The 25,534-nt window shown below is 41.0% G+C and overlaps 2 protein-coding genes across 2 annotated transcripts in view; both read right to left on the bottom strand.

Moving 5' to 3' along the window:
• Positions 1-6,255, bottom strand: part of LOC124033475 (mucin-5AC-like) — a 29,806-nt gene extending 23,551 nt beyond the window's left edge. The window contains 16 exon segments of the mRNA XM_046345500.1: positions 167-293; positions 392-486; positions 593-757; positions 857-994; positions 1,118-1,187; positions 1,491-1,601; positions 1,795-1,933; positions 2,096-2,213; positions 2,450-2,575; positions 2,677-2,890; positions 3,021-3,127; positions 3,221-3,311; positions 3,827-3,941; positions 4,082-4,343; positions 5,370-5,441; positions 6,234-6,255. Coding sequence (XP_046201456.1) covers positions 167-293; positions 392-486; positions 593-757; positions 857-994; positions 1,118-1,187; positions 1,491-1,601; positions 1,795-1,933; positions 2,096-2,213; positions 2,450-2,575; positions 2,677-2,890; positions 3,021-3,127; positions 3,221-3,311; positions 3,827-3,941; positions 4,082-4,343; positions 5,370-5,441; positions 6,234-6,255 — 1,972 coding nt within the window.
• A 3,251-nt stretch (positions 6,256-9,506) lies between these two features.
• LOC124033671 (mucin-5AC-like) lies at positions 9,507-20,099 on the bottom strand. The gene is made up of 19 exons (XM_046345840.1): positions 15,739-20,099; positions 15,355-15,599; positions 15,039-15,210; positions 14,540-14,787; positions 14,163-14,346; positions 13,883-14,075; positions 13,513-13,691; positions 13,350-13,419; positions 13,127-13,257; positions 12,737-12,771; positions 12,281-12,449; positions 12,033-12,131; positions 11,877-11,917; positions 11,484-11,606; positions 11,148-11,246; positions 10,777-10,905; positions 10,445-10,484; positions 10,208-10,331; positions 9,507-9,894 (listed from the first exon to the last, which is right to left on the bottom strand). The coding sequence occupies exons 1-19, from the start codon at positions 18,854-18,856 to the stop codon at positions 9,687-9,689; spliced, it is 5,607 nt and encodes a 1,868-aa protein (XP_046201796.1). The 5' UTR covers positions 18,857-20,099; the 3' UTR covers positions 9,507-9,686.
• Between the last annotated feature and the right edge of the window lie 5,435 nt (positions 20,100-25,534).

Below are 25,534 nucleotides of genomic sequence, written 5' to 3'. Positions count from 1 at the left end.
TTGATTTCCTTATATCATTGTATTTGTGCAGTTATTTCTTCAGATTATTTGTACTTAGTAACTACCGTTGTTGTTTCAGTAAAATCATTATATTCTAATAAATTTGCAGCACTCATTATAATGACACATTGCGAGAGCTCTCCATGGTGCCGTGCTGTCTACTCACTGCAGATAGTGTCTCTCCAGCCGCTGAGCTGGATACCCTCGGCAGCACAAGCGTGGACATAAGAGGAGACGGCAGCACACATGCAGTCCTCGCTCTTCTCACAGTTACAGCTGTCATACATGCAGTTCTGTTGGAAAAAGAGTCAACGTGTGTCAAGACTATAACCTCATCACATAAGAGTTTAATGGTATTACTTTGAGATAGTATCCTTCTTAACTAACTTACGGTTTTGTAGGTGTCAGGTCTTATTTCAGAATGGCAAGGGGAGAACACTCCTTTAGGATCTGATAACATGGAACACCAGTGCTGGGCGTATTTCTCTGTGAAAAAGACAATCATAATTTCAACATAAGCATATACCATCTTAGATAACTTTGTTATAATCATTCAACAAGTGATGAATCTGTAGGCTTAATAAATATCTACCGTTTTCGATGCTCAAACTGCAGGGGTTCTCAAAGCTAGTCTTGACATCAGGGCAGCTGGCCATGGTCTTCCATGTGTTGGCAAAAGCTACAGCTGTGCCCTCCACCAATCCACTGATGACTCTGAACTCATCTGCCTGAACGTCATTGTAGTTTCCGCAAAGGCCTGTGGAAAATAATTGAAGCCATATGATGCTATTAGATTTTTGTGAATAGAGATACAGAAGAAAAAGGTATGAAACTGATGGATGAATCTGAAGCATACCACAGGTTGTTCCTTTGTAGGATGAGATGGCAGTTATGTAGATCTGCATAACTGGTGAAAGCTGGATCTGAAGTTGAATTCCAAGAGTTGTCTGGATAACAATGTAGAATGAGGAGGGCTTGAAGATGGTCACTTCAGCTGCAATATATGAAATAAATAGATGGACATCATTAAGGCTTCATCTAGTGAATATAAATTATATGGAACTCATACACTGATCCACACTACAATTTAATTTGGCATTACAATGGATTATCTCACCTGTATAGAGTGGGAGCTGAGAAAGAATCTGATTTACAAGAACACTTCCACTTGACTGGACTTGGATCACCTGTGAATTAGATAAGATAATGGATTCTATAAAATTCTAATTGGTTCATATATGTTTATTGAATAATCCCCTCTAGACACAAACATTACCATGCATGAGCATTTTAAAAGATTGCAAACAGCCTGGCAATATTTGCCAAATCAGGGCAATTTTAAAGAAGGTTATTGTGTGTGTAGTCCAAAAGGTTTAGGGACATTTATTTGCAAGCCAGTATAATTATCTTCAAGAAGTGGTTTGGTTTGGAAATGAGTTGACAGGTCATTGTGTTATTTTCTCTGAAACATATTTGGGGAGTTGTCTTACGGTGGATCTGCTGGAGAGGGCAAGGGTAACAGCCCTCATACAGGTCTGAGTGTCAGTCAACCCACACTTCACAATGTCTCCCAGCACGGTGAATTCAGATCCATTGCATTGCTGAAAGAAAACAAGCATGATTTTGAAGGCAAAAACATGAAATGAGAGTGACTCGTTTGGACCCATTTCTATGTCAACAAATGGCTTGAGGAAAATCTGTTTTACCTCACATTTTCACCTTAGTTTGCACTGAAAACGTATCAAGTTTCTACTTGCTTCTATTGCTTTGCTATACTGCACAACATGGACTGACCTTGGTCAGAATGTAAGAGCAGTCCCCATGGAAGGTGTAGGCTTTCCCATCATAGGTGTTGATGTGGGATCCTCCCTCCACAGAGCAGGTCCCAGGACAGTCCTTGTCTGTACAGGCCCACTGACCACCAGCACAGGTGCTAAAAGAAACATTTACAGGCTCATCTCACAACTGCATTCACACAGTATTTTAGAAATATTGATGATTTAGTTTCTATAATCACACTGTGGAGTTTGGCATGATTCATGAAAATGAAGCATGGGATATGTGATGTTTAAATCAGATGATGTACTTGGCCTACCATTCTTTACAGTTGCTGGTGTAAGATTCTCCAGATTTGTATACTTGTCCATTGTGGACACAGAGGCATTCACTCAATGGAATACAGCCACTGTTGCTGACATCATCAAAAACAGTACCTATTTGGTGAGAGATCAGGCAGAAATCAGTAGATTTAAGTTATTCTAATGAGTTCTTTACACAGAGAACTTCATTGACTCGAGAAAGTAACTGAGAGAAACATTCAATATTTACTTATTTCATTATCAAAGACTTTTGCACACATTGACATAAAAGGCATAATGGGTAAAAGGTGTGGTGTTTTCATGATGTGCTTGAGGTTAACTTGTACAACAGAGTTGAACCTATGTGGTACCTAGAGGACAGAAGCAGCCGTCTGTACAGTGGTCTTCACACAACTGGCTGGCCTCTGGGTTGGAGCAGGTGTCAACACAGGGGCTTCCACACTCCTGGTGCTCCATGTTGAAGGGACATGTCTTATCTGAGAAAATAAACATTGTGATTAACAGTTTCCTTAAAATGGATTGTGAACATGATCATTTAGTGTTTGGTGGGCATGTTGGAGAGTATCTGCATACTTACAGCAGAACTGTTCAGTCCTCCATTGCTGGGGCTTCCCCCCTGCATGAACACACTGACGGGAGTACTCTGAGATGGTGTTGCACAGGCAGAAGGAGTTGGTGCTGTTATCACAGTGGCACAGGTCTGCAAGGCAGGTCTTGATGAAGGCGTCCATGTCCAGATAATTAGTGCAGCTACTGAAAGCTGCACTGGAGAACAGCTGCTGACAAAATTCCTACAAATAGAGACAAACCACAAAAGGTTACTATATAGAAAACATTTGTTGGATCACATGGAATAATTGCTATTTCTAAATTCTATTAACATTGTTTTGTATTCTTCTTCTGTGGTGTGAAATGGAATACCTCATCTCCACAGCTCTCCACAGAAGTTAGCGTAGGCTCCTCACAGACTTCCAGAGGGCCATCCAGTTTCCAGAGGTTTCCATAGTCCGAGCTAGAGAGTTCCCCACCTGCAACAACACAGACATTGACAATTAGATTTTTCACCTACAGTATGTAATGTAGTTACATTTCAGCTTTGGCATTTTCAAAAATTATTTTACCATTGATGATGAACTCGCTATATGTTTGGACTTCATTGAAGTCACCACACAGTCCGCAGGTCTGGTTTCTGTATTTCTCGTTCATTTCAATCTGTAGAAACACCAGATACAATGTGTTTTGTCCACAAAATCTTATCCTGTTCAGCACCATTCACATGTTCAGTCTTGGCTATCCTCCATGTTAATACTCTTTATTTTTATTAAAGTCTTTGTATCAAAGTATTTTTATTAAAGTCTTTGTCTTTATATTAGGAAGTGACAGAAAATGTCATTCAAATCTACAAATATTTGCAAACACTTCATCAAATAAACATTGGAACATTAGCCTGTATGTGTATAGGGTATACATCTTCACATATCCTGTTTAATTCATCCTCGTTCTTCAGGTAATTCTGCCTTTCAATGTTAATATCTTAGGAGGGGAGTAGACAGTGCTTCAACCAACATGAGACAAGGAGCAGCAAAAAACAGATGTCTCTCACTCACGATCAACTGCTGATCATTGCCATTGAAGGCAAAGTTGATATGCTTTTAATCTAAAGAAAACTGTAACATTATTAACTAATCAACCATTGAAGAGGAAAATTAGAAATGCAGGTATTTTACCATTAGGGAGTCATCCTTGTTCCAAACAGCAACCAGCCCCAGTTTGGCTACGACCTTCACATTGGATGTAGTCTTCACGATGCTGACTCCAGACAAGCTGAACGGCAGGGTCACCCTTCAGGAGGAAGAAGATACTTAAAGGTCATCCTATGCATTATGATTATAAGTAATATTAACATACAGAATGTAGCACATACAATCCCCAAGAGAGGTGCTTGCAGAATGGCGAATCAGTCAAATGACAGGGAAACTCACGTCTGCCCATTGACCACAACACCACCCTTGGAAAGCTCCACCACTACACCATCCAGCTTCATGGTGATCTTGCTAATGGTGGGCTGGTTGTCCACCACCTGCCGCCTCATCTGGATGTTGAAAGCCTCATAGCTGCTCTTACACAGTGAGGTCACAACATGGTTGCAGGTGGAGGGGAGCTGGAAAAAGTCCCCGTCGAAGGTCTTGAAATGGTAGTTACCCCATGTGCTGCAGACCTGGTCATTGTGTGAAGCATTCACTCCTGAGGGACAAGGAATACAAATGTCAGTTCCTTCTTAGCGTATTGATGGATACCCAGTCTTTTATTCGGTGTGCATTCGGTCAGAGATTTACCTGAAAGTGTGGGTATCGTTGTGATCATTGTCGGGATGATTGTTACACTTGTGGTGGGGCTCACTGAAATAAAAGCAATTCATGAGTATTTTACAATATTATATGAACATTCCGGATGGAATTCAATCATTGCAGATTTAGATTGTTGCACTGCGCTTTTAGAAGTGTATTTGATTTGCACAGCAGTATGGCCAGACGAAGGGACATTTGAAGCATGATGTGACCCATTCAATATTGACAGCGAACCTAAGGCTCCATTCAATCCGTATCGCCAAAGTTAAGCGCTATCGTGCAATTTAATTTTAAAGGGAATGTTCCTGCGTTCGCAGAGTTTCAGATTTTTCAACACATATTTGTAACATTTTTACATTTAGACAGGAACAATCTCATAAACAAATGTGTATAAGGAACAGAAATAGGATGAACATTTAAATGAATAATGTAATCATATGATCGTAGTAAATGAGAAAAAAGGAAAACCATTATTATTGACTAAAAACTGTTACTGTATGCCTACTGTTGAATTCTTTAAAATGCATGTATAATACATGCAATCACTTTTCTGTGTGTTGGTACATTTCTGAATAGCTAATACATTTTTTTTTTTTACATAATGAGATTTTACATTAAATATATAGTGTATGTTATCAAATCTGAAAGTGACCTAATCATACTAAACTTGTGGTTACAGCTTTTTAAACCTTTCGACCTGCTGAGTGTCAATCATCATAATCATTTGGTGTTGTCCTGAATATTTACTATTTGTAATTAACATTCAGTCGGATTTATGAAATAATATGTATATTTGACAGATTTGTCAGACTTTTAAAAATGTAGAAAAATATATATTATAGTAATAATCAGAACAGTTTCTGATTTAGGCTAATGAATGAATATTCTACCAACCTGTTTGTGTTGATCTGATCAGTAGTACCAGGCATATCAGCCTCCATATCGGTGTGTCCTTGGTTGTCCCCATGGTGATCCTGGGGGTAGTGAACAGGTCCTGCACAGGTGATATGAGAGAGGTGCTTAGGATGGATCTGGTTTTTATAACCACCTGTATTTGAGGAGGGACCTTAAAGGTTAACACAAAGGTGGGGCCACAGGTTAAACATGGCTCAATGACGACTTTAAGACTTCAATGTTCTGTCTATGAGGTTTTTCAGAACATTAACAGTATATTAAGCATGAACATTTATATATAAATTTAGATATTTTCATTAAGTATTCTATTATTGGGATTAGTTGTGTACCCATATTGTTATTATAAACTCAGGGGGTTCATAATGTCCTTTATTATAAACCTACACATCTATATTGCACAAGAGAAGTTACTTAATAGTCTTATGTGATTCATTTTTTACAGGGAGAGGTGCCTTCCTTCCTCATTCAATATCTATTCACCTCAGGCAGCATCTCCACTCCAGTGGTTTGAGCTATTGGTATTTGGTATTGTATTAGGATCCCCATTATCCCAAATGCAGCAGATACTACTCCTGGTGTCCACAACACAATACATGTTATTTTCTTTATGTAATGTACATTTTAATGTATAATTACAGATACATTCATAATAAATAAGTAGTGAGGTTTAATAGAACAAAACGGTTTATCTCCACAGCCATCAAAAAGTCAGCCAATGTATTGCGGATTAAAAATACATTCATCCACTCTATTGGCTCAGTATCTTGAGCACACATTGTCCCAATGCAAACATTTGTCTCGCTGCTGTTGCTCAAAGGAGCGATCGGGCTAATTGTATTCATAGTAGTATTCATGGACTAGTGTGACTCACCGAGTTTATCCAGGAACTGCATCCTGATTAAAAAAATATATATATTAAATTGAAAATAATTAAAAAATAATTTGAATACACTAATGTGCATTTTTGCACAACTATTCTAAGTATTATTTCACAACTATTAGAGCGTTAATCACTTCAGCTTTCTCATATGGCCACTAAGTCTATCAACAGTATCAACCTATTATTTTTGGGGTGTTTTTAAACTCAACAGGAATAACTAGTTTGTATATAGCACATACAGCCCAGGCTGTTGCAAAATTAACTGAGCTTTAGTAACACATTAGCATTTATTATGTTTCATAGCATATCTATTTTTTCCAAATTCATGTTTGAAAATGTTACTTTTTCAAACTTATTTGTCAAATGTTCCCTGTTCAATTGATGGTTGTCATTTTAAGGCTTATGGTTTTTGTTAAGATTAATTCAACAAACCTTCAAACCCTCACTTTAAGCATACATTTTTAAAAAGTCAATATGTTAAGATATAATATCAATATAAATATGTGCCATTTTTTTAATAACTAAATGACCAGAAAGTACACATTTGACTTAAAACCCATTAAACAAGTTTGCTATACCTGCATGGCTTTCTATATTTCATTTTACATTGATACTAACTTATTTTACCACAGATGTACATGTAACTGCCAAAATAAAGGAATCACTTGAGTAAATGAGGGATACAAATTGAAAAGCAGGTGCTTCCACACAGATGGGGTTCCTGAGTTAATTAAGCAATTAACATGGTCGTGTGTGTGTGTGTGTGTGTGTGTGTGTGTGTGTGTGTGTGTGTGTGTGTGTGTGTGTGTGTGTGTGTGTGTGTGTGTGTGTGTGTGTGTGTGTGTGTGTGTGTGTGTGTGTGTGTGTGTGTGTGTGTGTGTGTGTGTGTGTGTGTGTGTGTGTGTGTGTGTGTGTGTGTTTCAGTCACCAGATCTCAACCCAACTGAACACCTATGGGTTATTCTGGAGCGGAGCCTGAGAAAGTGTTTTCCATCGCCATCAACAAAACAACAAATTATGGAATGTGTCATGGAAGAATGGTGTTGCGTCCCTCCTATAGAGTTCCAGACACCTGTAGAATTTATGCTGAGGCACATTGAAGTTTTTATGTTCTAACGCACAATTAAGACACTTTATGTTGGTGTTTCCTTCATTTTGGCAGTTCTGTCAAGCCAAATCCTGATTGGTTTTAGTGGTTTTCCTGCCATGAATGTAACACATGACATTAAATATTGTACCGTCAGTTGATCAACATTTGTGGAAGAATTGCCTTTTTCTATGAGGTCAATCATCTAACTTTTTTTATCATCCATTGCTGACAGAGTCGACCAGAGCCGACCAGGGCCGACCAGAGCCGACAGAGCCGACCAGAGCCGACCAGAGCCGACCAGAGCCGACCAGGGCCGACCAGGGCCGACCAGAGCCGACCAGAGCCGACCAGAGCCGACCAGGGCCGACCAGAGCCGACCAGGGCCGACCAGAGCCGACCAGGGCCGACCAGAGCCGACAGAGCCGACCAGAGCCGACCAGAGCCGACCGATGTGTGAAATGATCATATCTGTATATGATCATGTCTAAATTCATCTGCTATAGGGAAGAATCTGTTGCAGGTTTGTAGGTTAGTACTTTTTGTATCTGACCCATCTTTACATTGGACAATGGAATATTCATAATGGTCAATCTGGAATTCATACAGAGCTCAAAACTCACTACTGTACCTAGGGCGCTCTACCAAAATGCTATTGACTGATTTATGACTGATAATTGGCCCAGCCTTTAAATGTCTTTCACACTGCCTAGGCTATGTCATATGCCCCAGGTTGTTTCTTTCCTAACAAAGCCTTCACTGAATAGCCTATCCATCCTTCCCCACCTTGGTCTTGCCAGAGGCTGTGTGCGGCTCCACCTTACCCAAAGGCTTCAACAATGTTTGATGATTTTAGCAGCTCTGGGTTGCGTATTTGACTGCTCTATCGTCATAGCTATACTTGGTTTATGTATAGAACCATTATTACACAAGCTCTGGGTAAATAGATTGAGGTTGAGAGTAAACTCAATTCAGCATACAGAAGTAATATTAAACAGCGCAAGTTGATGAGCACTTTGAATAACTCAAACAAACTGTGATGATTTATGGGTGACAGCTTAATGTTAAGTGTAACTAAAGGTTAGATTGAGGTAGGTTGATACAGGAACCTTTATGTAAAAGTAAGGGATAATAATATTAAAACATGTTGAATTAAGTGGGAGAAATGACTCAGGATTAACTATCCAGGGTGGAGCACACAGTTAAGCAACATATGTTTACTGTTTATTGGCTATATAGGCTAGTAAAGAGAGGTTCCCTAACAACACCGTGTTTGAGAAATGTTTACATAAAAAAAATACATTTGCTTAATTATTTGACTCATTTATTTATTATATTAATAGGTATTTTACTGTCCCTGGTCTAATTATGTCAAACATATGACCCACTTTCTGTGAGCTCAGAGTTCCTTTTTGATGACTTGGCAGCAAGTCTACAGTGCCTGGAGCTGGGTAAAACTAATAAAGAGTCCTAGTATTACGGCCTTTGGGCAATGGGGTCCCTACTAAGTTGACCCTACCTGTTCTACTGCTTACTTTTAATCTCACAGGAATGTTGTTTACCTTCTTAAGTGGGACTTTCAATGTTGATTCAGCGTCAATACAATTAGCATTGAAATGTGTATCTAATCCACTCCACCTCAAGGCATAATCTTCAAAAAATCTGTCTACCCTGCCAATAGCACCACACAGACTTTTATTTAAATAAATTGTATGTTTTTGAAAATTAGTTATTTAATTCCCTCCAACTAAGGTGGGAACCTTCTAATTTCTGTTCACGCAGATTGACAAACACTATCAAAAACATTTGAAATAAATTGTTTAAGTGCATAATACTTTATTACTTTATTAGTCCATCAAATATGAAAATGTGTCTTTAGTACTGTATAGAGAGGAGCACACGGTCAGCCACAGTGCTGTCCCTGGATATATCTAGAGGTTAGCTAAGTGCGTTGCTCAAGGACAACAGTAGGAAGTGGCGCCAAGGATCTGAAACCAGCAACCTTTAGATTACTGATCCGTTTTTCTGAACTAACACCATCTCAAATTGAAATAAGTGTTTAACACTTTGAATTGTGGTTGTTTGTCTGGAATAGGATAAGCCATTGTTGAACTGGGTGTCTGCAATCAAATATTTCCCAACTTAATTTCAAAAGGAATGAAAACAAGAACGTGGTATATATGCATAGCCTATTGCCAACTTTATTTATGTGTTTTGAATGGCTAAAACAAAACTAAGTTTGACAAAAAAGCTGAAACTTTTTCGCCTTCTAGGAGATCACTTTGCAGGAAAGTGAACAACTTGAGCATAAATAGAGAACTAATCTAAGCAGTAAAGGGATGGTAGTGGAGAGTCATTCATCTTCTCCTGCGTCGTGACCTTGTGACCTGGGTCTCCTCCGGGGTCACGCACTCTGTCCTCTGGCAGCCACATTTATTGATGTGGATGTAGGAGTGGTTGAACTTTGAACCGTCTGGGCAGATCATCTCCACTTCCTTCTTGGTGGTGGATACTTCCCGACAACAGGTACAAGAGCGCTCCATCATGTTGGCCTCAAGAGAATACCTGAAAACATAAAGGAGAGGCGATGTTATTATGTGGATGTAGTGATGGTAGCAGTTGTAATTATATAACATTGGCTGTGTTTAAACAGGCAGCCAAATTCTGATGTTATGACCAATCAGATGAGCTCTTTTGACAATAATTGGGCAGAATATCAGCATAGGGCTGCCTTTGTAAACACAGCCATTGTAACATAACATATTAGTGAAAATATAATTTGTAGTTTGCATTTAGACAGGCAGCCCAATTCTATTTAATTGGGAGGAATAATGTGTTAGTGTTCCTGAAATATTTCAGGAATGATCAAAATACTCACATGGCGTAGGTGCCACAGGATCCTCCGCATGTTGTCACTTCCACCTCGTTTGCAGACTTGCACCCATTGCTGTCCAGGTACACTTTTCCCTTTGTCACGTTGCATGGCTTATGTTTTGGAACACCTGCACACAAAAGTGACATTTTCAAAGCTAAAATACCTTTTTCAATGCCGGATAAAGGGCAAGAATGGTTTACAAATGTCTATCAAAAAGGATAGTGTTAAAAAGACACTCACAGACATGGCAGCAACCATCTGGAGCAATGACTTCAGTTCCCTTAAAAACAGGAAAATGGAAGAAAAAACAAGAACATTTTTAGGTCACTGACGTAGCGTTTACCAAACTGTCTCCACATGTTTTTCAGTGCAGTGTTCTTGCATTGTTCACTTTACGCAACAGGTGTAAATAACCTCACATAAATACACAGTAGGTACGCAACAGGCCTTGGTCTGAGCGACTGGGCATATTTAAACAGTATTTCACAAGTATGAATTTGCACATTGTCCAGTTTTTAAATGGGCCAATTTCCCAGACCCAGATAATTTAGCAGATAGTTATTGTAACTCACGGGTAGGCAATCTTCTGGGTGGAAGTCAGGGCACACAGTCTTAGCCTCAATTGGGATGAATTGGTCCATAATCTTTACGCACTCAAACTTGAGACACTTCTCTCCAGATGGTATCCAGATGGAACCAGGCTGTAGAGGTGAGAATGTGAAATATATTAACAGGAGATTCTTCAAATGATAAAAGATAAGATATACTATATCATCACTAAGATAGTTATTTTGTGTAACACTTGAGTGCTAGATTAAAATTACATGTTGCTCTTTTTAAATAATCAAGGGAAATAGGACTGTATGTTTTATGAATTGTAAAAAGTAACAAACAATTGCGAATCTGTGTGAGAGATAAATAATGCTGCCTGATGCTATTTTACCTGAATAGTGTGTGTGGTATTATCTGGCAGCATAACCACACAGCTTGTCTGTACACACTTCCCACAACACTGCCCAGGAACGGCTTGATGATCAAAGCCCTGAAAGGAAGAAGACAGACCAGAGAGGAGAAAACCTTTATGATCTCTGTTATACCAATTTGTGATCCTGGTAACTCACTAGTAAATTACACTTATCCAGTAGTAGTCCAATAGTGGACGCAGAGGAATCAGTGTTATTATAATATTTTTACATGGATAAGGACTCACATTACACTAAGTATGTTGAATTACATAATGAGGCTAAAGTGTGTAGATGTGTCAATGGAGATCACTTACCTGCTGGCAGTGAGTGTCACATTCAGTAGGTTGACACTCAATGATATGTAGATGGGATTGGGCATCCACCCTGTCACCACACACACAATTCTTACACTTGTCCCCAGGAACATTGGCACCTGGCTGGAATGAGAAAATAGAATATTTCAATGGAAAATCTATGAATTTAGATTTTTTTTTTTGTCCTATCGAATCTCATACATGGATTGACCATAACATTTTGATGGCACCCTGATAGCTTAATGAAGGCATTTGTTTAGTTTAACTTATAATTTTTTTTAACTTATGCAAGTAAAATAACATTGTCCTCTTTTAATAAGTTACATTCAAAAGTGTTGATAATTTATAAGTGGTGGGACTGGCCAAATAACATCGCATAGAACGCATCCGCACCTGATATTCAGTGTTGTTAAACACACAGACATCCTTTGGCACTGTGGGGAAAAGAACATGGATAATCACTCAATACTGCAACTAACATGTTGGGATTTCTAGGATATGCACAAATACTGTACACACACACTCAAGCACATGCAAACTCATACTCACTGCATTGATACGTTGGGCAGCAGACTCCCATAGTTGCCTCTGTCTCGAATCCGACTGGACAAGTTATCTTGGAAGTAGAGCATCGTGTGACATCACACTCTGTTTGGAAAGAAACAACTATTGTTAAAAAAAATATGCAAGTGTCCACATTGGTTGGATATGTTAGGTAGTCACCAAAAATATAAATGATTTTACAGAGTTGTTCCAAAGCCCCCATAAAGAGCATATTATCCATGGAAGTCACTCACCGCATTTGTCCTTTTGACAACAGTCAACGGTTTCTACGACCTTAACTTGGCCCTCCTGATCACAGGTGAGAGGAGGCTGATGTTGGCATGCCACCGGCTGGCACTGGATTTCCAGACTGTACGGGTCACATACACAACCCTGGCAGTTGCTCACCCAGGTCTCATTAGCCTGCAATGAGGAATATTTTAAGCACATCAAGGCTTGTATGGACACTACCAGTACAAGGCTCAATCGTTCAGTGTGTGGAATCATAAATTACTGAAGCGCTTTGTTCTATGAAAAGCACTATAGAAATGTAATACATTATTATTATTATTATAGTTAATATTATTGCATACATTATTATACATGATTGTCAAAAGTGAACTACCCAGATGATGTTAATGTGTATATCAGAAATTCATAGTTGTTCATCCCTCCTAAAACCTGTGAGTGAAATTCAAACACAATTTTACCTCTTTCCATTCTCCATTTGGCAACGGACAAATATCTGATGAACCAAAGAGAAAAAAATACATTACAAAATGAAGTCATTGAAGTCCATTCCACTACTTCGTTTTGATAATGTACTGTATGTACCGGAATCACTTGATAAAATCAATATCAATCTAAATAAACCAAAACCCACACCATTGAAGTATCTGAAAAATGTTGTGGACATTTATTTATTTTTATTTTTTTACAAAAAGCTAAACCAGCCTTCAAAAGACAACTACAGTAGCAACGAACAATTAACACTTTGTGCTTCCCAAAGTGAAGGCCAGCAGGATGTAGCTACTATCACAGCACAATACTGTAAGTCCCCACACCCTCAATATACAATGCTGTTATTTGACCATTCTTACCACAGCTGGGGATACAGTAGTTTGAGCTGGAACTCATCAAAGTGGTACCAGGAGGGCAATAGCATCCCTCCAATTGTATATCTCCCATGACGCTGAACGCATTTTGAGTCTGGATGAATTTGAAATTGTACCTGCAGAGATATTCAAAGAAAGTTTCAATAGCTGAGATACTTTTCCTAGTCGTTTATACCCATCCACTGAACAACAACAGCATTATACATACCAGGCATTACAGGTTGGTTCAACTTGTGGACCGCAGGCATTATAAACCTTGGGTTTCTCGCATGTGAAATCTGTAGCAGGTGAGATAAAAAGGTTAATTACCAATAAGCTACATCATAGAGAGGTTGTCTGAGCTTTATGGTCTTGAGGAGTGACCTACTTACCACATTGTCCATTTGTATAATTTCTCCACTCAATACAGACTCCTGCTTGTGCACATGCATCAGCATAGGTCTGCAAGCTGGTGCAGCCAATAGTAACATCATCCATATGGCACACATCAAAGATACATGCCACAAGGAATGGCTCGTAGGGGATTATCTTATGGCAACTCTCAAAGACCCTTGAAAAGATGTCATGCTTCAGTTAAAGTAGATATTTAAATATGTTAATTCTCTTTGTTTCGTCCTCAGGCTTTGTCAAATGATTGCCGTGTTTTAGTATGTCAAGTTATTGTTCGCACTGAGATTATTCTGATTGAGAGGTTATCGATACTACAGAGGAGATGTATTGTGAATACTAATTGCTACTTACTTGCTTTGAATGAGATGACAAATGGGTGGATCACAGCCTGGTGGTGGTGTTGGTCTCGGTTCTGGTGGTGGTGGTGTGCACTGACTGTTATTGTGGTCAGCAACATGCCATTGGTGTGCCATGTCTGGACAAGATGAATCGATAGTTCCATTTGGCAAGCGGCAGTCATCTGTCCGGTTGTTGTCACATGTACCTGAATAAGATTGAAAACCATTGTTAGACAATGAGACATCATGGGGTAATCATGGCAACAGAGTGACCATTAAACACCTGTACTCACCACACTGTCCCTCAGTGTTGCCACTGAACTTGTCCCAGGGCAGGTATATGCTAAACATAAGACCAGTGAAAGACACCTTGGCATTAATTGCTGGTATGACTAAAAGGGTCTCAATTCCGTTGTCTGTGATGCGGAAGTCCTTGGTCTCATATGCCGGAATGATGCGTTGTTGGTTTACATAAATCTAAGACAAAAATATTAAGAGATCGACAAAATGGTTACAATAATTTCTATACCCAATGTCTCCTATATCTAATACATAGAGCAAGTATATCCATCTGAAATGAAAGCTAATCAATATTTAAGCTAATCGAAAATCTAATCTCTATTCTAGGAAAAATGTCTTGAACATACAGTATTTGAGATATTTGAATTACCAGACTTGTGAAAACTCCATCAACCTTCTTCTTGGTCATGAATATCTTGTAAGATTGATAATAAATGGTCAGAGACTGAGGGCAGGAAAGTCCATCTGTGGCATCACAATAGTAATTGTCGATTACCACACTGAAGTTGTACTTTGGCAGGATTTCTTTGACCAAGACGTAAGAACAATTTCCTTGGAATCCATAGTATGTTCCATCAAAGGTGACATAGTGAGGGTCTCCCCAACCATAGCAGATACCTTAGTAAGAAGAGAACAATTAGCATTTAGATGGACACGGATATGGAATGTTTTATGCTAAATGAATGGTGTGGTGCTGAAATGTTTCCAAGGTGAGACATTCATGTGCATGTACTGCTATTAACTATAAGATAACTCTAAACCAGTCAAGAGTAAGGATTATTTTTTCGATTTTGAACTAAAATCAATCGCTAAAGTACAATTTGTAAAACAAAGACTAAACTTTTTTTTTAAATTTGTTGTGGACTTACATTGACACTCATAGTGGAAACAGCATCCAGATTCGTCATACACTTTGATCGGAGGATAGTTATTTTCACATGCTATTGGCTTCGGAGTCTCACAATGTACATGCTCATAAATAACTTTCCCGTTGGCGCATGTTCCATTGGTGCACTGGTTATGTTTCCAGCTTTCACCGTTCTACAAACACAGACAAATATTAGGCTTGCAGGAAATGTCTATAAAATCATACCATTCATTATGTTTTTATTAATCAGCCTTTTGTAAATAATAGTTCCTATGGAATGTTTCCACAAAAGTTATTATCTATAGAAGAGCAAATACCTGTCTTGGAGGATGTTCATGGTGACAGTTTATCTCAATTGGATATTTTGGGGTGGTGGTTGGTCTTTCTGTTGTATGTGGTATTGTTGTTGTTGTTGGGAGCAGTGTAGTGGTGGGTGAAGTAGTGGTAACTGGGGTAGTTGTTTCATCACATCTGAAGGAACGTGTTTCTACTTTGCAAGTCTTGTTGCAGAGACCAATGTAGCACCATCCATCATGGTCAGAGACATTGTAAATAATTGAGCCTGAAAGTATTTTGAAGAGTATTACATTTTGTACAATTGAACATGTATAATTCAATACAAACTGAATATTATGAATGACTGAACTAATGGTGAAATACAAAAGGTTTTGAATGTGAAAAGGTGGAAAATAAAAACTTACCAACGGAGAAATCACGATGATTGAAATGGCAAAAACAAACGGGTTCAGTGGATATAATTGTTGGTGATGTTGTTCCACCAGATGTTACAGGATATGAGGTTGTAGGGAAGGTACTAGTTATGGGTGGCTGAGTTGTTGTTGTTGTTGTTGTTGTCATGGGAACAAATACTGTGGTGATCGGGATGTGTGTTGTTGGTGGACATTGACAACATTTCACTCGTATCTCGTAATCGAAGCACTTTTGCTGAAGACCTTGCTCATCGTTTTTACAAATCAGTCCAACGGATGGATTGCAAGTCACGTCTTGGCCAAGCTGAGAGATCTGAAGTCCAGGGTATTGTTTTGCTCTACATTCAACTGCCTCTGGAGCTGAGCAAATGTGATAACCACTAGCAATGATGTTCTTAATGGATTCATTATCTCCACCTTCAGAGCCAGAGGTTGGCTGACCAAGGTTGATCCAGTCTGACCACACACAACTTTCTTCACCACTGCACTGGGTAGTTGATGCTCCTGTTGAGGTTGATGTAGGAGTAGAGGTTGGAGTTGTAGTAGAAGGCAGAGTTGTTGTTTTTGTGGTAGATGGAGCTGTCGAAGTTAAGATTGTAGTAGTGGGTGTAGGAGTCGTGGTCGACAGAACTGTTGTTGTTGTTGTTGTCGGGATGTGTGTTGTGGGAGGACATTGACAACATTTCACTCGTATCTCGTAATCGAAGCACTTTTGCTGAAGACCTTGCTTACTGTTTTTACAAATCAGTCCAACGGATGGATTGCAAGTCACGTCTTGGCCAAGCTGAGAGATCTGAAGTCCAGGGTATTGTTTTGCTCTACATTCAACTGCCTCTGGAGCTGAGCAAATGTGATAACCACTAGCAATGATGTTCTTAATGGATTCATTATCTCCACCTTCAGAGCCAGAGGTTGGCTGACCAAGGTTGATCCAGTCTGACCACACACAACTTTCTTCACCACTGCACTGGGTAGTTGATGCTCCTGTTGAGGTTGATGTAGGAGTAGAGGTTGGAGTTGTAGTAGAAGGCAGAGTTGTTGTTTTTGTGGTAGATGGAGCTGTCGAAGTTAAGATTGTAGTAGTGGGTGTAGGAGTCGTGGTCGACAGAACTGTTGTTGTTGTTGTTGTCGGGATGTGTGTTGTGGGAGGACATTGACAACATTTCACTCGTATCTCGTAATCGAAGCACTTTTGCTGAAGACCTTGCTTACTGTTTTTACAAATCAGTCCAACGGATGGATTGCAAGTCACGTCTTGGCCAAGCTGAGAGATCTGAAGTCCAGGGTATTGTTTTGCTCTACATTCAACTGCCTCTGGAGCTGAGCAAATGTGATAACCACTAGCAATGATGTTCTTAATGGATTCATTATCTCCACCTTCAGAGCCAGAGGTTGGCTGACCAAGGTTGATCCAGTCTGACCACACACAACTTTCTTCACCACTGCACTGGGTAGTTGATGCTCCTGTTGAGGTTGATGTAGGAGTAGAGGTTGGAGTTGTAGTAGAAGGCAGAGTTGTTGTTTTTGTGGTAGATGGAGCTGTCGAAGTTAAGATTGTAGTAGTGGGTGTAGGAGTCGTGGTCGACAGAACTGTTGTTGTTGTTGTTGTTGTTGGGATGTGTGTTGTGGGAGGACATTGACAACATTTCACTCGTATCTCGTAATCAAAGCACTTTTGCTGAAGACCTTGCTTACTGTTTTTACAAATCAGTCCAACGGATGGATTGCAAGTCACGTCTTGGCCAAGCTGAGAGATCTGAAGTCCAGGGTATTGTTTTGCTCTACATTCAACTGCCTCTGGAGCTGAGCAAATGTGATAACCACTAGCAATGATGTTCTTAATGGATTCATTATCTCCACCTTCAGAGCCAGAGGTTGGCTGACCAAGGTTGATCCAGTCTGACCACACACAACTTTCTTCACCACTGCACTGGGTAGTTGATGCTCCTGTTGAGGTTGATGTAGGAGTAGAGGTTGGAGTTGTAGTAGAAGGCAGAGTTGTTGTTTTTGTGGTAGATGGAGCTGTCGAAGTTAAGATTGTAGTAGTGGGTGTAGGAGTCGTGGTCGACAGAACTGTTGTTGTTGTTGTTGTTGTTGTTGTTGGGATGTGTGTTGTGGGAGGACATTGACAACATTTCACTCGTATCTCGTAATCAAAGCACTTTTGCTGAAGACCTTGCTTACTGTTTTTACAAATCAGTCCAACGGATGGATTGCAAGTCACGTCTTGGCCAAGCTGAGAGATCTGAAGTCCAGGGTATTGTTTTGCTCTACATTCAACTGCCTCTGGAGCTGAGCAAATGTGATAACCACTAGCAATGATGTTCTTAATGGATTCATTATCTCCACCTTCAGAGCCAGAGGTTGGCTGACCAAGGTTGATCCAGTCTGACCACACACAACTTTCTTCACCACTGCACTGGGTAGTTGATGCTCCTGTTGAGGTTGATGTAGGAGTAGAGGTTGGAGTTGTAGTAGAAGGCAGAGTTGTTGTTTTTGTGGTAGATGGAGCTGTCGAAGTTAAGATTGTAGTAGTGGGTGTAGGAGTCGTGGTCGACAGAACTGTTGTTGTTGTTGTTGTTGTTGTCGGGATGTGTGTTGTGGGAGGACATTGACAACATTTCACTCGTATCTCGTAATCAAAGCACTTTTGCTGAAGACCTTGCTTACTGTTTTTACAAATCAGTCCAACGGATGGATTGCAAGTCACGTCTTGGCCAAGCTGAGAGATCTGAAGTCCAGGGTATTGTTTTGCTCTACATTCAACTGCCTCTGGAGCTGAGCAAATGTGATAACCACTAGCAATGATGTTCTTAATGGATTCATTATCTCCACCTTCAGAGCCAGAGGTTGGCTGACCAAGGTTGATCCAGTCTGACCACACACAACTTTCTTCACCACTGCACTGGGTAGTTGATGCTCTGCTGTTGAGGTTGATGTAGGAGTAGAGGTTGGAGTTGTAGTAGAAGGCAGAGTTGTTGTTTTTGTGGTAGATGGAGCTGTCGAAGTTAAGATTGTAGTAGTGGGTGTAGGAGTCGTGGTCGACAGAACTGTTGTTGTTGTTGTTGTTGTTGTCGGGATGTGTGTTGTGGGAGGACATTGACAACATTTCACTCGTATCTCGTAATCGAAGCACTTTTGCTGAAGACCTTGCTTACTGTTTTTACAAATCAGTCCAACGGATGGATTGCAAGTCACGTCTTGGCCAAGCTGAGAGATCTGAAGTCCAGGGTATTGTTTTGCTCTACATTCAACTGCCTCTGGAGCTGAGCAAATGTGATAACCACTAGCAATGATGTTCTTAATGGATTCATTATCTCCACCTTCAGAGCCAGAGGTTGGCTGACCAAGGTTGATCCAGTCTGACCACACACAACTTTCTTCACCACTGCACTGGGTAGTTGATGCTCCTGTTGAGGTTGATGTAGGAGTAGATGTTGGAGTTGTAGTAGAAGGCAGAGTTGTTGTTTTTGTGGTAGATGGAGCTGTCGAAGTTAAGATTGTAGTAGTGGGTGTAGGAGTCGTGGTCGACAGAACTGTTGTTGTTGTTGTTGTTGTTGTCGGGATGTGTGTTGTGGGAGGACATTGACAACATTTCACTCGTATCTCGTAATCAAAGCACTTTTGCTGAAGACCTTGCTTACTGTTTTTACAAATCAGTCCAACGGATGGATTGCAAGTCACGTCTTGGCCAAGCTGAGAGATCTGAAGTCCAGGGTATTGTTTTGCTCTACATTCAACTGCCTCTGGAGCTGAGCAAATGTGATAACCACTAGCAATGATGTTCTTAATGGATTCATTATCTCCACCTTCAGAGCCAGAGGTTGGCTGACCAAGGTTGATCCAGTCTGACCACACACAACTTTCTTCACCACTGCACTGGGTAGTTGATGCTCCTGTTGAGGTTGATGTAGGAGTAGATGTTGGAGTTGTAGTAGAAGGCAGAGTTGTTGTTTTTGTGGTAGATGGAGCTGTCGAAGTTAAGATTGTAGTAGTGGGTGTAGGAGTCGTGGTCGACAGAACTGTTGTTGTTGTTGTTGTTGTTGTCGGGATGTGTGTTGTGGGAGGACATTGACAACATTTCACTCGTATCTCGTAATCAAAGCACTTTTGCTGAAGACCTTGCTTACTGTTTTTACAAATCAGTCCAACGGATGGATTGCAAGTCACGTCTTGGCCAAGCTGAGAGATCTGAAGTCCAGGGTATTGTTTTGCTCTACATTCAACTGCCTCTGGAGCTGAGCAAATGTGATAACCACTAGCAATGATGTTCTTAATGGATTCATTATCTCCACCTTCAGAGCCAGAGGTTGGCTGACCAAGGTTGATCCAGTCTGACCACACACAACTTTCTTCACCACTGCACTGGGTAGTTGATGCTCCTGTTGAGGTTGATGTAGGAGTAGAGGTTGGAGTTGTAGTAGAAGGCAGAGTTGTTGTTTTTGTGGTAGATGGAGCTGTCGAAGTTAAGATTGTAGTAGTGGGTGTAGGAGTCGTGGTCGACAGAACTGTTGTTGTTGTTGTTGTTGTTTGGGATGTGTGTTGTGGGAGGACATTGACAACATTTCACTCGTATCTCGTAATCAAAGCACTTTTGCTGAAGACCTTGCTTACTGTTTTTACAAATCAGTCCAACGGATGGATTGCAAGTCACGTCTTGGCCAAGCTGAGAGATCTGAAGTCCAGGGTATTGTTTTGCTCTACATTCAACTGCCTCTGGAGCTGAGCAAATGTGATAACCACTAGCAATGATGTTCTTAATGGATTCATTATCTCCACCTTCAGAGCCAGAGGTTGGCTGACCAAGGTTGATCCAGTCTGACCACACACAACTTTCTTCACCACTGCACTGGGTAGTTGATGCTCCTGTTGAGGTTGATGTAGGAGTAGAGGTTGGAGTTGTAGTAGAAGGCAGAGTTGTTGTTTTTGTGGTAGATGGAGCTGTCGAAGTTAAGATTGTAGTAGTGGGTGTAGGAGTCGTGGTCGACAGAACTGTTGTTGTTGTTGTTGTTGTTGTCGGGATGTGTGTTGTGGGAGGACATTGACAACATTTCACTCGTATCTCGTAATCAAAGCACTTTTGCTGAAGACCTTGCTTACTGTTTTTACAAATCAGTCCAACGGATGGATTGCAAGTCACGTCTTGGCCAAGCTGAGAGATCTGAAGTCCAGGGTATTGTTTTGCTCTACATTCAACTGCCTCTGGAGCTGAGCAAATGTGATAACCACTAGCAATGATGTTCTTAATGGATTCATTATCTCCACCTTCAGAGCCAGAGGTTGGCTGACCAAGGTTGATCCAGTCTGACCACACACAACTTTCTTCACCACTGCACTGGGTAGTTGATGCTCCTGTTGAGGTTGATGTAGGAGTAGAGGTTGGAGTTGTAGTAGAAGGCAGAGTTGTTGTTTTTGTGGTAGATGGAGCTGTCGAAGTTAAGATTGTAGTAGTGGGTGTAGGAGTCGTGGTCGACAGAACTGTTGTTGTTGTTGTTGTTGTTGTCGGGATGTGTGTTGTGGGAGGACATTGACAACATTTCACTCGTATCTCGTAATCGAAGCACTTTTGCTGAAGACCTTGCTTACTGTTTTTACAAATCAGTCCAACGGATGGATTGCAAGTCACGTCTTGGCCAAGCTGAGAGATCTGAAGTCCAGGGTATTGTTTTGCTCTACATTCAACTGCCTCTGGAGCTGAGCAAATGTGATAACCACTAGCAATGATGTTCTTAATGGATTCATTATCTCCACCTTCAGAGCCAGAGGTTGGCTGACCAAGGTTGATCCAGTCTGACCACACACAACTTTCTTCACCACTGCACTGGGTAGTTGATGCTCCTGTTGAGGTTGATGTAGGAGTAGAGGTTGGAGTTGTAGTAGAAGGCAGAGTTGTTGTTTTTGTGGTAGATGGAGCTGTCGAAGTTAAGATTGTAGTAGTGGGTGTAGGAGTCGTGGTCGACAGAACTGTTGTTGTTGTTGTTGTTGTTGTCGGGATGTGTGTTGTGGGAGGACATTGACAACATTTCACTCGTATCTCGTAATCGAAGCACTTTTGCTGAAGACCTTGCTTACTGTTTTTACAAATCAGTCCAACGGATGGATTGCAAGTCACGTCTTGGCCAAGCTGAGAGATCTGAAGTCCAGGGTATTGTTTTGCTCTACATTCAACTGCCTCTGGAGCTGAGCAAATGTGATAACCACTAGCAATGATGTTCTTAATGGATTCATTATCTCCACCTTCAGAGCCAGAGGTTGGCTGACCAAGGTTGATCCAGTCTGACCACACACAACTTTCTTCACCACTGCACTGGGTAGTTGATGCTCCTGTTGAGGTTGATGTAGGAGTAGATGTTGGAGTTGTAGTAGAAGGCAGAGTTGTTGTTTTTGTGGTAGATGGAGCTGTCGAAGTTAAGATTGTAGTAGTGGGTGTAGGAGTCGTGGTCGACAGAACTGTTGTTGTTGTTGTTGTTGTTGTCGGGATGTGTGTTGTGGGAGGACATTGACAACATTTCACTCGTATCTCGTAATCAAAGCACTTTTGCTGAAGACCTTGCTTACTGTTTTTACAAATCAGTCCAACGGATGGATTGCAAGTCACGTCTTGGCCAAGCTGAGAGATCTGAAGTCCAGGGTATTGTTTTGCTCTACATTCAACTGCCTCTGGAGCTGAGCAAATGTGATAACCACTAGCAATGATGTTCTTAATGGATTCATTATCTCCACCTTCAGAGCCAGAGGTTGGCTGACCAAGGTTGATCCAGTCTGACCACACACAACTTTCTTCACCACTGCACTGGGTAGTTGATGCTCCTGTTGAGGTTGATGTAGGAGTAGATGTTGGAGTTGTAGTAGAAGGCAGAGTTGTTGTTTTTGTGGTAGATGGAGCTGTCGAAGTTAAGATTGTAGTAGTGGGTGTAGGAGTCGTGGTCGACAGAACTGTTGTTGTTGTTGTTGTTGTTGTCGGGATGTGTGTTGTGGGAGGACATTGACAACATTTCACTCGTATCTCGTAATCAAAGCACTTTTGCTGAAGACCTTGCTTACTGTTTTTACAAATCAGTCCAACGGATGGATTGCAAGTCACGTCTTGGCCAAGCTGAGAGATCTGAAGTCCAGGGTATTGTTTTGCTCTACATTCAACTGCCTCTGGAGCTGAGCAAATGTGATAACCACTAGCAATGATGTTCTTAATGGATTCATTATCTCCACCTTCAGAGCCAGAGGTTGGCTGACCAAGGTTGATCCAGTCTGACCACACACAACTTTCTTCACCACTGCACTGGGTAGTTGATGCTCCTGTTGAGGTTGATGTAGGAGTAGAGGTTGGAGTTGTAGTAGAAGGCAGAGTTGTTGTTTTTGTGGTAGATGGAGCTGTCGAAGTTAAGATTGTAGTAGTGGGTGTAGGAGTCGTGGTCGACAGAACTGTTGTTGTTGTTGTTGTTGTTGTCGGGATGTGTGTTGTGGGAGGACATTGACAACATTTCACTCGTATCTCGTAATCAAAGCACTTTTGCTGAAGATCTTGCTTACTGTTTTTACAAATCAGTCCAACGGATGGATTGCAAGTCACGTCTTGGCCAAGCTGAGAGATCTGAAGTCCAGGGTATTGTTTTGCTCTACATTCAACTGCCTCTGGAGCTGAGCAAATGTGATAACCACTAGCAATGATGTTCTTAATGGATTCATTATCTCCACCTTCAGAGCCAGAGGTTGGCTGACCAAGGTTGATCCAGTCTGACCACACACAACTTTCTTCACCACTGCACTGGGTAGTTGATGCTCCTGTTGAGGTTGATGTAGGAGTAGAGGTTGGAGTTGTAGTAGAAGGCAGAGTTGTTGTTTTTGTGGTAGATGGAGCTGTCGAAGTTAAGATTGTAGTAGTGGGTGTAGGAGTCGTGGTCGACAGAACTGTTGTTGTTGTTGTTGTTGTTGTCGGGATGTGTGTTGTGGGAGGACATTGACAACATTTCACTCGTATCTCGTAATCAAAGCACTTTTGCTGAAGACCTTGCTTACTGTTTTTACAAATCAGTCCAACGGATGGATTGCAAGTCACGTCTTGGCCAAGCTGAGAGATCTGAAGTCCAGGGTATTGTTTTGCTCTACATTCAACTGCCTCTGGAGCTGAGCAAATGTGATAACCACTAGCAATGATGTTCTTAATGGATTCATTATCTCCACCTTCAGAGCCAGAGGTTGGCTGACCAAGGTTGATCCAGTCTGACCACACACAACTTTCTTCACCACTGCACTGGGTAGTTGATGCTCCTGTTGAGGTTGATGTAGGAGTAGATGTTGGAGTTGTAGTAGAAGGCAGAGTTGTTGTTTTTGTGGTAGATGGAGCTGTCGAAGTTAAGATTGTAGTAGTGGGTGTAGGAGTCGTGGTCGACAGAACTGTTGTTATAGTTGTTGTTGTTGTCGGGATGTGTGTTGTGGGAGGACATTGACAACATTTCACTCGTATCTCGTAATCGAAGCACTTTTGCTGAAGACCTTGCTTACTGTTTTTACAAATCAGTCCAACGGATGGATTGCAAGTCACGTCTTGGCCAAGCTGAGAGATCTGAAGTCCAGGGTATTGTTTTGCTCTACATTCAACTGCCTCTGGAGCTGAGCAAATGTGATAACCACTAGCAATGATGTTCTTAATGGATTCATTATCTCCACCTTCAGAGCCAGAGGTTGGCTGACCAAGGTTGATCCAGTCTGACCACACACAACTTTCTTCACCACTGCACTGGGTAGTTGATGCTGCTGTTGAGGTTGATGTAGGAGTAGAGGTTGGAGTTGTAGTAGAAGGCAGAGTTGTTGTTTTTGTGGTAGATGGAGCTGTCGAAGTTAAGATTGTAGTAGTGGGTGTAGGAGTCGTGGTCGACAGAACTGTTGTTGTTGTTGTTGTTGTTGTCGGGATGTGTGTTGTGGGAGGACATTGACAACATTTCACTCGTATCTCGTAATCGAAGCACTTTTGCTGAAGACCTTGCTTACTGTTTTTACAAATCAGTCCAACGGATGGATTGCAAGTCACGTCTTGGCCAAGCTGAGAGATCTGAAGTCCAGGGTATTGTTTTGCTCTACATTCAACTGCCTCTGGAGCTGAGCAAATGTGATAACCACTAGCAATGATGTTCTTAATGGATTCATTATCTCCACCTTCAGAGCCAGAGGTTGGCTGACCAAGGTTGATCCAGTCTGACCACACACAACTTTCTTCACCACTGCACTGGGTAGTTGATGCTCCTGTTGAGGTTGATGTAGGAGTAGAGGTTGGAGTTGTAGTAGAAGGCAGAGTTGTTGTTTTTGTGGTAGATGGAGCTGTCGAAGTTAAGATTGTAGTAGTGGGTGTAGGAGTCGTGGTCGACAGAACTGTTGTTGTTGTTGTTGTTGTTGTCGGGATGTGTGTTGTGGGAGGACATTGACAACATTTCACTCGTATCTCGTAATCAAAGCACTTTTGCTGAAGACCTTGCTTACTGTTTTTACAAATCAGTCCAACGGATGGATTGCAAGTCACGTCTTGGCCAAGCTGAGAGATCTGAAGTCCAGGGTATTGTTTTGCTCTACATTCAACTGCCTCTGGAGCTGAGCAAATGTGATAACCACTAGCAATGATGTTCTTAATGGATTCATTATCTCCACCTTCAGAGCCAGAGGTTGGCTGACCAAGGTTGATCCAGTCTGACCACACACAACTTTCTTCACCACTGCACTGGGTAGTTGATGCTCCTGTTGAGGTTGATGTAGGAGTAGATGTTGGAGTTGTAGTAGAAGGCAGAGTTGTTGTTTT

This window comes from Oncorhynchus gorbuscha, linkage group LG04 (assembly GCF_021184085.1).
Source record: "Oncorhynchus gorbuscha isolate QuinsamMale2020 ecotype Even-year linkage group LG04, OgorEven_v1.0, whole genome shotgun sequence".
In the NCBI taxonomy this organism is placed as follows: domain Eukaryota; kingdom Metazoa; phylum Chordata; class Actinopteri; order Salmoniformes; family Salmonidae; genus Oncorhynchus; species Oncorhynchus gorbuscha.
This window is presented reverse-complemented; position numbering and strand designations above follow the sequence as displayed.